This window comes from Lethenteron reissneri, chromosome 9, assembly GCF_015708825.2.
Source record: "Lethenteron reissneri isolate LAM-NWPU_2019-01 chromosome 9, ASM1570882v1, whole genome shotgun sequence".
In the NCBI taxonomy this organism is placed as follows: Eukaryota; Metazoa; Chordata; class Hyperoartia; order Petromyzontiformes; family Petromyzontidae; genus Lethenteron; species Lethenteron reissneri.
This window is the reverse complement of record NC_083787.1, coordinates 11,292,636-11,305,691: the sequence shown is the minus strand read 5'-3', so window position 1 is coordinate 11,305,691 and position 13,056 is coordinate 11,292,636. Positions and strand designations below refer to the sequence as shown.

The 13,056-nt window shown below is 53.9% G+C and overlaps 1 protein-coding gene across 1 annotated transcript; it reads left to right on the top strand.

The window, feature by feature from the left end:
• The first annotated feature begins 7,641 nt into the window (after positions 1-7,641).
• On the top strand, positions 7,642-12,697 carry LOC133340238 (uncharacterized). The gene is made up of 2 exons (XM_061548270.1): positions 7,642-8,706; positions 12,513-12,697. Exons 1-2 carry the CDS (start codon positions 7,846-7,848, stop codon positions 12,525-12,527), a joined length of 876 nt encoding a protein of 291 aa, XP_061404254.1. The 5' UTR covers positions 7,642-7,845; the 3' UTR covers positions 12,528-12,697.
• Positions 12,698-13,056: the final 359 nt, after the last annotated feature.

Genomic DNA, 13,056 nt, shown 5'->3' with positions numbered 1-13,056 from the left:
AATGAAAATAACTCAATTAAATCACGACGTTTCGGAGGCAACACAAGTCTCCGTCTTCAGTCTCCGTCTTCAGGTGGGACCGTCACAGCCAAATTTACTGTACACATCACCACCATCATCATGATCACACTTTAATTTAACATCGCATCATCATTATCATCATCACAACATAAATTATCACCACACCATTATCATGCCATCATCATCATCACACCATCTTTAAACCATCATGCCATCGCAAAAACACCTCCGTAAAGCACTGGTGTCTACATACATTGCAAAATAAGTTCAACATACATCTTACATCACAACATCATCTAACATTATACCATCATCATGCCATCATAAACACACCACCACCTACCATCGCACCACTGTGTCGGGTGGAGGAGAATTTATGATACCCAAAATAAATTTTGAGAAGTATAGTTGTTGCTGCTGTTGTTGTTGTTATTGTTGATGCTGCTGTAGTGTGCCACTCACGTGCACGTGCAAGCGTGGGGAGCGCACGCGGGTCACGGGTCACGCGCGAGATCTCGGCGCCCGTGTCGAGCACGCGTGCACACACCACCAGCACGAGCGCGAAGTGGTCCACGGCTAGGTGCAGGTACTCGTTCGTGGGCACGCGCACCAGCACGCGCCGCTCTGCGCCGGACAACAAAGACAAACGTCTCCTCGTAGAGCCTTCAAACAGACTGTTGGGGCAAGTGCTGTTAGCAAACATCTATGAAGGCCGGGACAGTACACGAAGGTGGTGGGTGGCCAGTACCACGCCTGACTGCCTTTGTCCCTCCAGTGGCGATGTTTACACACCGCACCCGGCAGTCATTTGAGGCTGCGTCGACCTAGGGGAAGAGGCCCAGGACCGGTTCAGAAAATCTCACTGGTATTGGCCGTGAGCGGGAATAGAACTTGGGTCCCCGGGTTCGTAGCAGAGTGCTAACCACTGCACTACTGCTTATATACACGCATGCACACAAGTGCACGTAACTATTATACTCATATAATTGCCCTCATTCTCTCCCTCCCCATCTCCCTCCTTCCGTCTCACCTTCGTGCAGTCCCAGCTCCAGGATGGACCTCCTCCTCCTCGAACCCACCCAGGTTGGTGCCCGTGTACGTGGCCTCGTGGCCCACACGCTCACGCGGGGTCGCGTGCTTCTTCTCGCCACGCGCACCTCGGCTGTTAACTCCCAGCCCAGCGCAGTCTCCTCGAGAACCTGCACTGTCAGAGTCACCTTGGGGGGTGGTGGGTCCCCACCCGGGTCCCTGCCCGTTGGGGCCCCAATAGGGTCCCCACCGGGGGATACAATTAGGTGCCCATTGGAGTTTAGAATGGAGCGTACATCCAGAGCCCTGCCGATATCCGCTGCGTCTTCTGCCCTCTCGACCCCGCCAGGACCCCCTATGCCGCTCGCGTTGTCCCCCCGGGGGGACCCTGTCCCTCCTGTCTCCACCTCGTGGGGTCACCTCTCTGCATTCCCGCGCTTCAGCAGGCTGAGAGCTTACACCACCACACGGCGCTCCTCCTCGGAACCTGCGGGGGTGGACGAGGGTGGGTAGGGAGGGGCATCATCATTGTCAGCAGCAGATGCAGCATCATTATTATTTCAGCAGCTACAGCAATAGTCACAGCATCGTAATCATCATCTGAAGTACCACCGCTTAGCAGGAGCACTATCATCACTATCTTCAACTTCCCCAGCCATCACCAGATTGATAGTTCCCTACCATCACCATGCGTAAAGACATTAGCATTATCATCACTATCTCCTGCATATCCTAATCTCAATATAATTATCGTTAAACATTATAATCAACATCATATCGATGATTGCACACTTGTAAATTGTTCTAGTTGTATTCAATAAAAATCAGTCAACATTTGCATCACTAGAACATTCCGCGCCACTGACCCACTCCCCGCTGCCCTTCTCCATCCTCCCCTTGCTCCTTGGCCCCTGACCATCTGTCCACTTCCCCCCTGCTGCCCGGGCTCATGGTTACCCTCAGAGGGGTTGTATTTGGCTGTGATATCGAGGCTGCAATACATATCCACGTGATAAGCTACTTCGTTGAGCTATCATTTGTGATTGCCAGGTCGCTCCTGAGACACACCTATATAGCTTATTGAGCTTTACCGGGTAAAATAAAAAAAAAAGTTTTTGTATATCTGATGGGGAGGTACCACACGAACCACCACCGCCATCATCATGACCACTGTCAGGCTTCGTAGAGCAGGGTGTGTGTTTGTTGTCATCGTCTACGAAAGCTGCACGTGGCAAACCGGGGGCGCTGTCGCATGGCTCGGCGATTGCGCACTCGCTGAATGAACCTGGCAAGTGCCACGTGGTCAGCAAAGGGGCAGTACAGCAACATGAACCCTTGCATAGTGCCCCGCTTCCCACGCCTGCAACCAACCTGCACCGCCCAGCGTGGTGAAGTATGGTCAACGATCCACTAGGTCGTGGCGGTGGGGAGGTCCCCATACAACAGCGGACTCGTGAAAGGGCTATGACGTGGACGCACATGCATCGTCCCACGTGATACCACCTCCAGGGCATGCCTCGCGACACTCAGGTGAGCGTTACCTGCGCTCGCTTCCTGCGGGATAGCTTCAACCGCCTGCCAGCCATCATGTCCCGATGGGAAGTCGGGTCTCTTCATTTGCGCGTCGCTCCATGATTGGAAGTTCCTGGCACAGATGCGCGAGGTGGATGAATTGCAGTCCTGTCTGTGAGCGTGTGGGTTTATAAAGCTGCGCTATGATGAATCCAATGACCCGATTCCCGCTTACGGCCACCATCATCAGCGGCGATAATCTGAACCGGTCCTGGATCTCCAGAGGTCGGCTTTAAATGAGTATCTGGTGCAATGTGAACACATCGCAACTCGAGTGACAAAGGCGGCCGAGGATGGTCCCGGCCACCCACACAGAACATGTGTGAAACATAGACATCACGCGTGAAACACGTGCAGATCATTCGGAAAGCCGGCAAATATCTTGTTTGATATCACATATGGATCGTGCGTAGAACGCATACCGATCATACATAAGAAACAAACACCCAGGTAATGTATGAAACACACTCATATGCTGTTGTAGGATACGTTGGTTCAGCAGGCGTATAGGGTGATTGATTACAATGTTAGTTTTTTTTCAATGGCGATAAAGAATCTTGTTCATTCATTTGCTGTCCACCTGTACACTCATTCATTCATGCGCTATCATATTCATCTGTGCATCTGTCAATCCACAAGGTACCTACTATAACAGCAGTGCATACTGTGGTGGTACATTGTTTCACAACAGCAGTTCATACTGAATGCGGTGGTACCTGCTATGATTACAGCAGTGATACTGACTGTGGTGGTAGCTGGTATGATTACAGCAGTGCATACAGTGGCAGTACCTGCTTTAACTACAGCGGTGCATACTGTGGTGTAACCTGCTATGATTACAGCTGGGCAAGCGACAGTGGTGGTACCTGGTATGAATAAAGCAGTGCATACCGACTTTGGTGGTACCTGCTTTTACTGCAGCTGTGTATACTGTGGTGGTACCTGATATTATTACAGCGGTGTATACTGACTGTAGTGGTACCTGGTATGATTACAGCAGTGTATACTGACTGTGGTGGTACCTGGTTTCACTACAGCAGTGTATAGTGACTGTGGTTACCTGCTAGCACTACAGTAGTACATGCTGACTGTATAGCAGTATAGATCGAATCTATAGCACAAAGTAGTAAGCAGACAGAGTGCCGAAGTGAGGCCTAGTCCCGTGCAGAGCCCCCAGCCTCGCCTAGATTTCCCAGCCGGCCGAGGTGCGACCTTGGCAGGCTGGGGGCTGGCCGCTCCCCCTGGCCGCGCTAAAATAATGGCATGTAAGCGCTAGAAGAATATGTAGGGGCTCTATAGTAGTTTCAGGACGCATTGGGGTATCATTGGGGTGGTGTGGGGTGAAGAGGACATCGCACTGTGAATAATTTACGTGTTCCGTGTGTTTTTGCTGCATGTTTGAGGCGAATTAAAATTCGTGCCGATCGTGTGCGTTGCTAGGGGCAACCCATGTGAGCAGTGCCAAGTGTAATTACACAAATGCTTATAGTACTAATGTGTGCGACTTACGTCTTGTATAAATGCACATAATACAAAAGTGTGCGCCTGACCTTTGGCGACGGCGAGTGTGGATTGCTGCTGGGGGGTCACCTCGTGCGCGTTGTGCGCAAGTGCAGCTGGCTGCGTTGTCAGCCCGCGCGCGGCGAAGGGAAATCAATAAATAATCGCGAAACTAAACATTTCAATAAAGAAAAATCGGCAAAAGACGCGAATTTACTAATTTTAAGGTGACGGGCGTGAAAAAGGAATCGCCTATGCCAAGCACGGGGCTTCCGGCGTGGTACCTGGTTAATTTTTGTTTACGCCAGGGGTGTCCAAACTTTTTGCAAAGAGGGCCAAATTTCATAAAGTGAAGATGCCCGGGGGCCAATAGTTCCTTCTGACATTTTTTTACCACAAAAGTTACATGAAAACACACACTGTTATAAAAAAAATTCATTGTCACAATTACCTTAATTTTTCAAATGACAATGCAACCAAATATAAGCCACTCAGGCAGACGTGAACAACTCTAAAAACGCAATTCTGCCTTTCATTCAGTCAGATAACATTGAACAAACTGTATAGCATACCTTGAGTTAAATATCTTAGCCTCATGAACATTTTAAACAGGAGTTATAAGTAATGCAAAGTGGTCTGTTATCATTAAACTTTAAAACAAGTGAATTTTGCCCTTGTCTTTTACAAGATCTTTCAGAAAGAGTTTGTGTCACATCTACAGGTAGATAACATCAACAGTTATAACCAAATCTTATTCAAGAGTTTAATAAAACAAGTGCCATAAGTCCAAGTGCATTAGTGTGCTTTAGGCTTTTCACTGTTAATAGTGACAGATGTTCCCGTTCAAAACACTAAATTTCAGATTGATCAAGGAACAGCCACCTCACATCGTTGTGATGTATTACGTCACCGTAGAAGTTATTCAAGAGCCAGATAGCATTAGAATGGTGCTGCCACCGTGTGGTGAAAAGAGGAATTTATTTATTCTGACAGAGCTAGCGAGCCATAAATTACACATTATAAATTACACATTATAAATTACACATTATAAATTGCACATTATAAGACCGAAGCTGCGGGCCGTATGAAATCTGACCGCGGGCCGGACTTTGGACATGCCTGGTTTACGCGAACCCCACCGTTTGAGAGCCAAATCCCTCGCAAGCGCGTCAACACTCACAGACAGACAGAGACACAAAATGACATTTATATAGGTAAAAAACAGATTATACGTGTCTGCTACGAAGAGGGTGGGAGGATGAGGTGAGGAGAACGAGGTGAGGGGTGAGGACGAGGTGAGGAGGACGAAGTGAGGAGTGAAGATAACGAGCAGATGGGTGAGGAGGACGAGGGGTGACGAGGCGAGGTCAGTAAGGGAGGTGCCCGTCTCAGGAGTGTTATATTTGTCGCTTATGCTCGATGTTTGATTTGTGACAAACATTGAACAAAATACTTCATACATCTGGAATAATCGTCAATTATTCGTGTCTGCTACATCTATCTGCACGCGTGCGCGTATTTATCCCAGAGGGATCTCACACGCCGTCTTGTCGGGATCCGTTGCTATTCCGGAATCGCCCACGATGTGACCCATATATCGCACAGGGGTTTGCAACAGGTGGCATTTCGCAGGTTTCAACTTAAGGTATGCCGACCGTATCCTCAACAACACGGAATGCAACCGTTGCAAATGTTCCTCGAAAGTGCGGCCAAACACAATAATATCGTCAAGGTAAATGAGACGTGAGTCCCATTGCAACCCCACTAGGACTAGTTCAATCAACCTCTGGAAGGTGGCCGGGGCTAAGTGTAAGCCCATGGGAAGGCAGTTGAAATGGTACAATCCTTGAGGTGTTCTAAATGCCGTTTTTGGTTTGGATGACTCATCCAGGGGAAGTTGTCAAAATCCCAACAAAAGGTCTAAGGTGGAAAAAAATCTGGCCCCCGATAGCGCATCCAACGAGTCGTCCATTCGGGGGAGTGGGTACGCATCTGCGACTGACACTTTATTCAACTTGCGGAAGTCTACGCAGAACCGCACCATGCCATCAGCCTTTTTTACCAACACCACGGGAGCGGCCCAAGGGCTGGTCGAGGGGGAAATAATATCTGCCGCCAGCATTTCCTCCACCACCAGTTGCACGCTTTCCTTTTCCCCCGGGCTTAACCTATACAAATTCTGTCGAATAGGAGCAGCCGTTCCCGTGTTAATATGGTGTTGCAGAAGGGAAGTGCGCCCAATATCAAACTTCCTCTTACTGAACACCTCCGAATATTCCCGTAGGAGGGATCGCAACTCAGCCCGCTGCTCCATGGACAACTTAGGGTTTTCCCAACACAGCTTTTCTATCCATGCTTCATCCTCTCCCCCTGTCTGCACCAATCCGCCTATCACGGCCTCCCCCTGTGGCCCTGAGGGAATCTCTCCCCGTCAACGTCGCATGGGCTAACACCGTTCCCGCCTGAATCACCACCGGCTCCACCCCAACATTGAGGACTTTTAGGGGAAGTGAAGTGCCACTATCCCTACCCCACACCCCCCTCTCTATCTCTCCTCCCTGGCTCCTCCCCACTCTCTTACCTATATAGCCTCTTGTCACAGCAGCCCTTTTGCCCACTTCAGCAATTGTTCGTTGCTGTAGTTGTCCCACCTGATGACGGACGCTTGTGTTGCGCACGAAATGTCATGATTTAATTTCTTTTATTTTATACCGATGTAGAGGTGTAATTGCGCATGTCTACGAATGTTGAGGTGTGATTATGCATGGCCACGGATGGCCAACAAACACAAGGGGCGGGGTTACGGCCGTACACAAGGGTGGCGCTCGCACCGACGTCCGCATGTGTATCCCCCACGGGCCCCCCCCCTTGGGGGCAAGTCCTATAAAAGGTGATGAGCCGAAAGGCTCGGGAGTCGGGACTCAGCTATAACCAGAGAAGACGGAAGACCAGCTAGTGTAGGCCCCAGAGCTCCCCTGGCTCGCTGTCCTTATAAGGGCCGACCAGGGCAAGCCGGTGGCGTGGCCCCGAGAGCCCAGACGAAGCTGGTCTGGTGACTCAGGGAGCCGGGATCCCAGCTTAACCAAGCTGGGTCAGATAGCCTCCCCTAGTCCCGTAGTGGAGGAATTGGTATAAGTTAGAGGGGTTAGCTGTCGAGAAATCCCTGTAGCCCAGTGACCTGTAATTAACTGTGTTGGTGTAATAAATAAGTGTGCCTCCGATCCTGTCGTCAAGCCTCCATATACGTACTACATCTGGTGTCAGAAGTAAAACGTCCAAACGATGGACACACGAGGGACGACACGTACCAAGGAGTCGGAGATGGAAGACGCCGCGGCCGATTCAACACCAGAGATGGCCGGGGTCGGATCGGAGCAGCCGGGGCCAAGTACGCCCGTGCCGCTACGACAAGAGGGGGGGGATGCGTCGGCTGAAGGACTCCGGCTGGCCCACTCCCGCCTGGCGGAACTGCTTTACGCCGCCGCCGCTGCGTTGGAGGAGATCACGCGGCTGGGGGCTGGAGGGGCAGCGCGGGTCGACGACAGCAGCCGGCGCGCGGCAACGTTTCCCGCCACCCCGACGCGGCTGGCGGTTAAATTTCCCGCCATCTCTACAGTGCGAGCGGACGGCGGGGCCGGCCCGCGTCACGTGACTGCTGAGCGCCAAGCACAAGCCGTGACATCATCAACACCGGCCGGCGCGTCGACATCGGAGCGACCGGCGATGCCATGTGCACAGCCCGCCCACACTGTATCATCGGCGGGGAGCGACGGAGAGCGATCTACAGCCACGGACGTCGCCTTGCAGCAGCGTCTGCCACCTCTGAAAGAATTCGTAGGCGCAGACGGAGACTGGGGCGGCTTCAAGAGACGGTTCATCGCTCATCAGGAGATGGCGAACTGGACGGACGCCGAGGCTCTACGCGCGCTGCCAGCGATGCTGGACAACGACGCCCTGGCTACCCTCACCTCGGCGCCGAGGGAAAAGCGCGCCACCCTACACCTGGCGTTGCAGCTGCTGTCAGCCGTCTATGGGCCGCCTTCGGACTGCAGGCAGCTTTTCCACGATCGGCGTCGGGGCACCAACGAATCACCTCTGGCCTTCCGGACTGCTCTCCTGGCTCTAGCGAAGGCTGCTTTCCCAAGGATGGACGAGGAAGGAGTGGATGCCATGGTGGCTGAGAAGCTGCTGCTACTCGCTGATGAGCTGGACGTCAACGTCCTGGCTCAAGACGACTCAGAGATGTCGTCCCTGCTGGTCGCGCGCCACATCCACGGGGGCTTGCGGTCCCTTCGTCGAAAGGCGGCAAAGGGGGCGGCCAGCCATGCCATGGCGGCTACCGCCCTCCCATCGGAGGAGGTCTGCGGGGTGGAGCGGCGAGGGGAATGGAGAGCGGCAGTACCACAGGCTCGGAATGGACCGAGCCGCCAGGAGCAGCCCAGGACATCGGGGGCGCTCACACGCTGCTACAACTGTGGCCTGCAAGGCCACGTTGCGTCAGGATGCCGGGCTCCCCGTCAGCGCGGGGCGACACCTCGTCAGGACGCCACGCCGTCTCCTCCCAAGCTCCAGCAGAGAAATACGGCGAGTCGCGGCACCTCACACGTTTGGCCCACGCACACATCTGACACACACTCACGCGCCCAACTAAACAGGGCTCCAAATTCCCCATCCGTCGCGCGCGATCGTTCGGTAATGCGGCGGGCGCTCCAACCGGGTCAGTGGTCGGAGCTCGCCCATCGTGTCGTTGCTGCGTCGGCGGGATCATCGGTCGTGGTCGGTCACATTGATGGGGTAGAGGTGCGGATTTTAATTGACACAGGGGCATCGGCGACCATTATATCTGATTTAATTTATAACATCCTTCCCGTTCAAAGTCGTCCCTTGCTCCCTGTTGACGTGCCGTGCTATGCCGCTAACGGGGGCTCTCTGGGCATTATTGGCCAAATCCGCGCCACTATCTGCATTGGGGACATTAAATTATCCGGGCCTGTTTTGGTATCCTCCTCACTCGCGGTTCCGTGCCTGTTGGGGACGGATTTTCTGGCCAAAATGCCCATCCGCATCCTTATTGACCAAGGGTGCATTGAGCTCCCATCGGGCCGACGCGTTACATTTCTGTCTTCCCCCACCACGGAGCGTCGGGCGTTTGCCACCGTGCAGGCGCTCGTCACAAAAACTGTGCGCGTGCCTCCGGGGGCTCAGATGCTCGTCCCTCTTAGATTGCGTCGGCCGTTTAATGAAGGGGTTGCGGATCGGGGGGTCTTGTTGGGACCATCTCGGGCCGGGGTAAATGGACCAGATTTGCTCGCGGCTCAGACCATGGTGAGAGGGGATGGGGACCCCTTCATTGCAGTCCTTAATGTGGGATCGCGAACGGCCGTGGTTCCTCAAGGGACCGTGCTTGCACACGCAACGCCGGTACCCTATGAGGAACCACTCGTGGGTCAGGTATCCACCGATCCTCCGTCGCGACCGCATTCGGACTGTGATGACGGTTGGCTGGATGCGCTTTGCGCGGGTTCAGTGGACCTGTCCGACTCGCAGCGCGCGCAGCTGCGAGTTCTTCTGAGCGAATTTGCTGACGTTTTTAGTCAACACAAATTTGATATTGGTTGTACTAAATTGCTGCGACACCATATTGACACGGGTGACAGCGCGCCAATCCGCCAAAATCCCTTTCGGTTGAGTCCCGCCGAAAAGGATCATGTCAAATCGGCTGTTGATGACATGCTAGCCGCCGATATCATTTCCCCTTCCAATAGCCCGTGGGGCGCGCCGATCGTTTTGGTGAAAAAACACGACGGCTCACTGCGGTTTTGTGTCGACTTTCGGCGTCTGAACAAAATCTCTGTGGCAGATGCGTACCCGCTTCCTCGAATGGATGAGTCGCTCGATGCCTTGGCGGGGGCGCGATTCTTTTCCACCCTCGATTTGCTATCTGGATTCTGGCAGCTTCCTCTGGATGACGAATCAAAACCTAAGACTGCTTTTCGGACACCGCAGGGTCTCTTCCAATTTAACCGCTTGCCGATGGGTTTACATTCTGCGCCGGCAACTTTTCAGCGGTTAATGGAATTGGTCTTGGCAGGGTTGCAATGGGATTCGTGTTTGATTTACTTAGACGATGTCATCGTCTTTAGCAAATCCTTCGAGGAACACCTCCAGAGGTTGCGTGCTGTTTTTCTCAAAATGCGGGCTGCCAATTTGAAATTTAAACCACAGAAGTGCCATTTACTCCGCGAATCGGTGCGATATTTGGGTCACATTGTTGGGCGCTCGGGGATATCCACTGATCCCGCCAAAACGGAATGCGTCAGCTCCTGGCCGACTCCCACCTCTGTGGGAGAGGTCAGGAGTTTCATTGGGTTCGCGGTCGTATTATCGGCGATTTGTGGCTGACTTCGCTACGATTGCGAAACCTTTGCATGCCTTGACGTCCAAGGGAGTCAGGTTTCATTGGGGGCCGGAGGAGGAGGCTTCTTTTCGCGCCCTCCGGAATGCTTTGGTGGGGGCGCCGCCGTTGAATTACCCGGATTTTTCACAACCCTTCTTGCTCGATACAGATGCAAGTAACACGGGCATCGGGGGCGTGCTGTCCCAGCTCATTGGGGGCGTAGAGCATGTGGTGGCTTACGGTAGTCGGGTACTGTCTCCAGCCGAACAGCGGTACTGCGTTACCCGTCGGGAATTATTGGCGATTGTTTATTTCATTCAGCAGTACCGCCCGTATCTGTACGGTCGGCGGTTCACCGTCCGTACAGATCATGCGGCCCTACAATACGCCCTGCGGGTTCAACAACCATCGGGCCAGTTGTCTCGATGGTTGGAGATTCTCCAAGACTATGACTTTGTCACCACATATCGTAAGGGTCTCCGCCACACGAACGCTGACGCCCTGTCGCGATTGCCACCCACTTCGGAGTGCGCGTGCCTCTTGGGTTCGGGGCGTTGTAGGTCTCCGAACGTCACCACCGACTCAGTCCTCGTGGCCGCTGCCGATGCACCTTCGGTTTCGGGTCCTATCGAGCAAGAAGGGAGGGATTCGTTGCTGGGGTTGTCAGTCGCGGAATGGGGTCGCCTCCAAATGGAGGACACCTCCCTCCTCGCTCTGCGCCGTCGCGCCGGGGGGATTGGCCAGGGGGTGGAAAACGTTGACTCGTGGGGGTTGTTCCAGGGACTTTTAATGCACTGGAATGGTAAAACCCGGCGCCAGCGGCTCGTGGTGCCTGCTGCTTTAAGGGGTAAGGTGGTATGGGCTGTTCATGAGCGGCTTCTGCACTTGGGGGTTCATAAGACCTTTGCCACGCTCCAGCTAGATTTCTTCTGGCCGGGCATGGAAAAGGACGTGGGGGACCTCTTGGGGTCGTGCACGCAATGCGCGCAGAGGAAGCCACCTGCTAGGGGGTCCAACCCTCCGCTGCAGTCCATAAAAGTTTCCAGGGTTAACGAGCTCGTCGCTCTGGACATACTTGGCCCATTTCCCGCTACACCCAGGGGCAATAGGTATTTACTAACGGGGGTTGAATACTTCACGAGATGGCCTATGGCCTGGCCCCTGGCGAACCAATCGGCAGCAGCCATCGCGGAGGCCTTTGTCCAGGGCTATGTCCTCGACAAGGGTGCTCCGGAACGGCTGCTTACTGACCAGGGTAGGAATTTTTCTGGTAAACTCCTACGTGAGGTGTGCGACCTCTTGGGTACGGAGAAGGTTCGGACCTCTCCGTATCACCCACAAACTGACGGGATGGTGGAACGGCTGCATCGGACCATCACGTCCATGCTGTCCCAGCAGGTGTCGGTATCCCAGACGGATTGGGACCTCCGCATAGCCGGTGTGTTGCAGGCCTACAGAATGGCTCCCCATGCGGCCACCGGATTTTCCCCTTTCTTTTTAATGTATGGGCGCGAAGTTAACCCTCCTGTGGCGACCCAGCTGAAGCTCTCGGCGCTCCAGGCGAAGTCTAAGTTGTCCGAACACGTTAAATTTAACATCGCTCAATTGTCTGAGGCGCGGGAAGCGGCCGTGCAAAATTCTGAACTCCGCCAGAAGGCGAACGAGAGGCTTCGGTTGGGGCGGGTGCAGGTGGTCAAATGGGTACCAGGGGACAGGGCGTGGTTGCACTGTCCTCAGGTGCCGCTGGCAACCTCGTCGAAATTGGTACGGCCGTGGCGGGGGCCAGTGGAGGTCGTGCAGGTTTTGCGGCCGCAATGTGTTCGCGTCAAATGGGGGAGGCGCCGGTGGTATGTGCACCCCTCAAGGTTAAAACCATTCGTCACGCCGCCCCGGGGTTCACACACACACACGCATGGCCAAACGTGTGAGGGTGTCGCCGACTCCCCGTCGTCGCTGCACTCGCCTAACCTGACGCCAACTGTTCCGCCCCCAGGTGAAACAGGAGTGACGGGCCCACGCCCACCAACCCCTCCCGGAGGGGTCGGGGGTCACTCGGCAGCGGAGCCTGACCCTCTTGCACCCGGACCGTCAACAACCGTCACTGAGCGTGCCGGGACGGGCCCTTGTGACGGACCCGCCGCGAGAACGCGCGCCAAAACGCGCAGACTTTTGTGAGGTCGGCCGTTGGGGGGCCTTGCGGACGATGGGAAAGGTGACGTCCGGAGTGTATATATATGTTGGTTTTGGGGTGTTATCCGGGGGGGGGGTGCGTCGGGTTATATTTTTTTTCTCTCTCTCTCTCTTCCTCTCGTTGTTCTTGTTCTTGTTAAAAATTACGCGAGGCACACACGGGGTTTTTGTGAGGGATGCACCTTTATTCTGATTTTATTTTTTTGCAGCCGGGGACGGCTGCGAGCTGTACAGGGGGGGGTGATGTAGAGGTGTAATTGCGCATGTCTACGAATGTTGAGGTGTGATTATGCATGGCCACGGATGGCCAACAAACACAAGGGGCGGGGTTACGGCCGTACACAAGG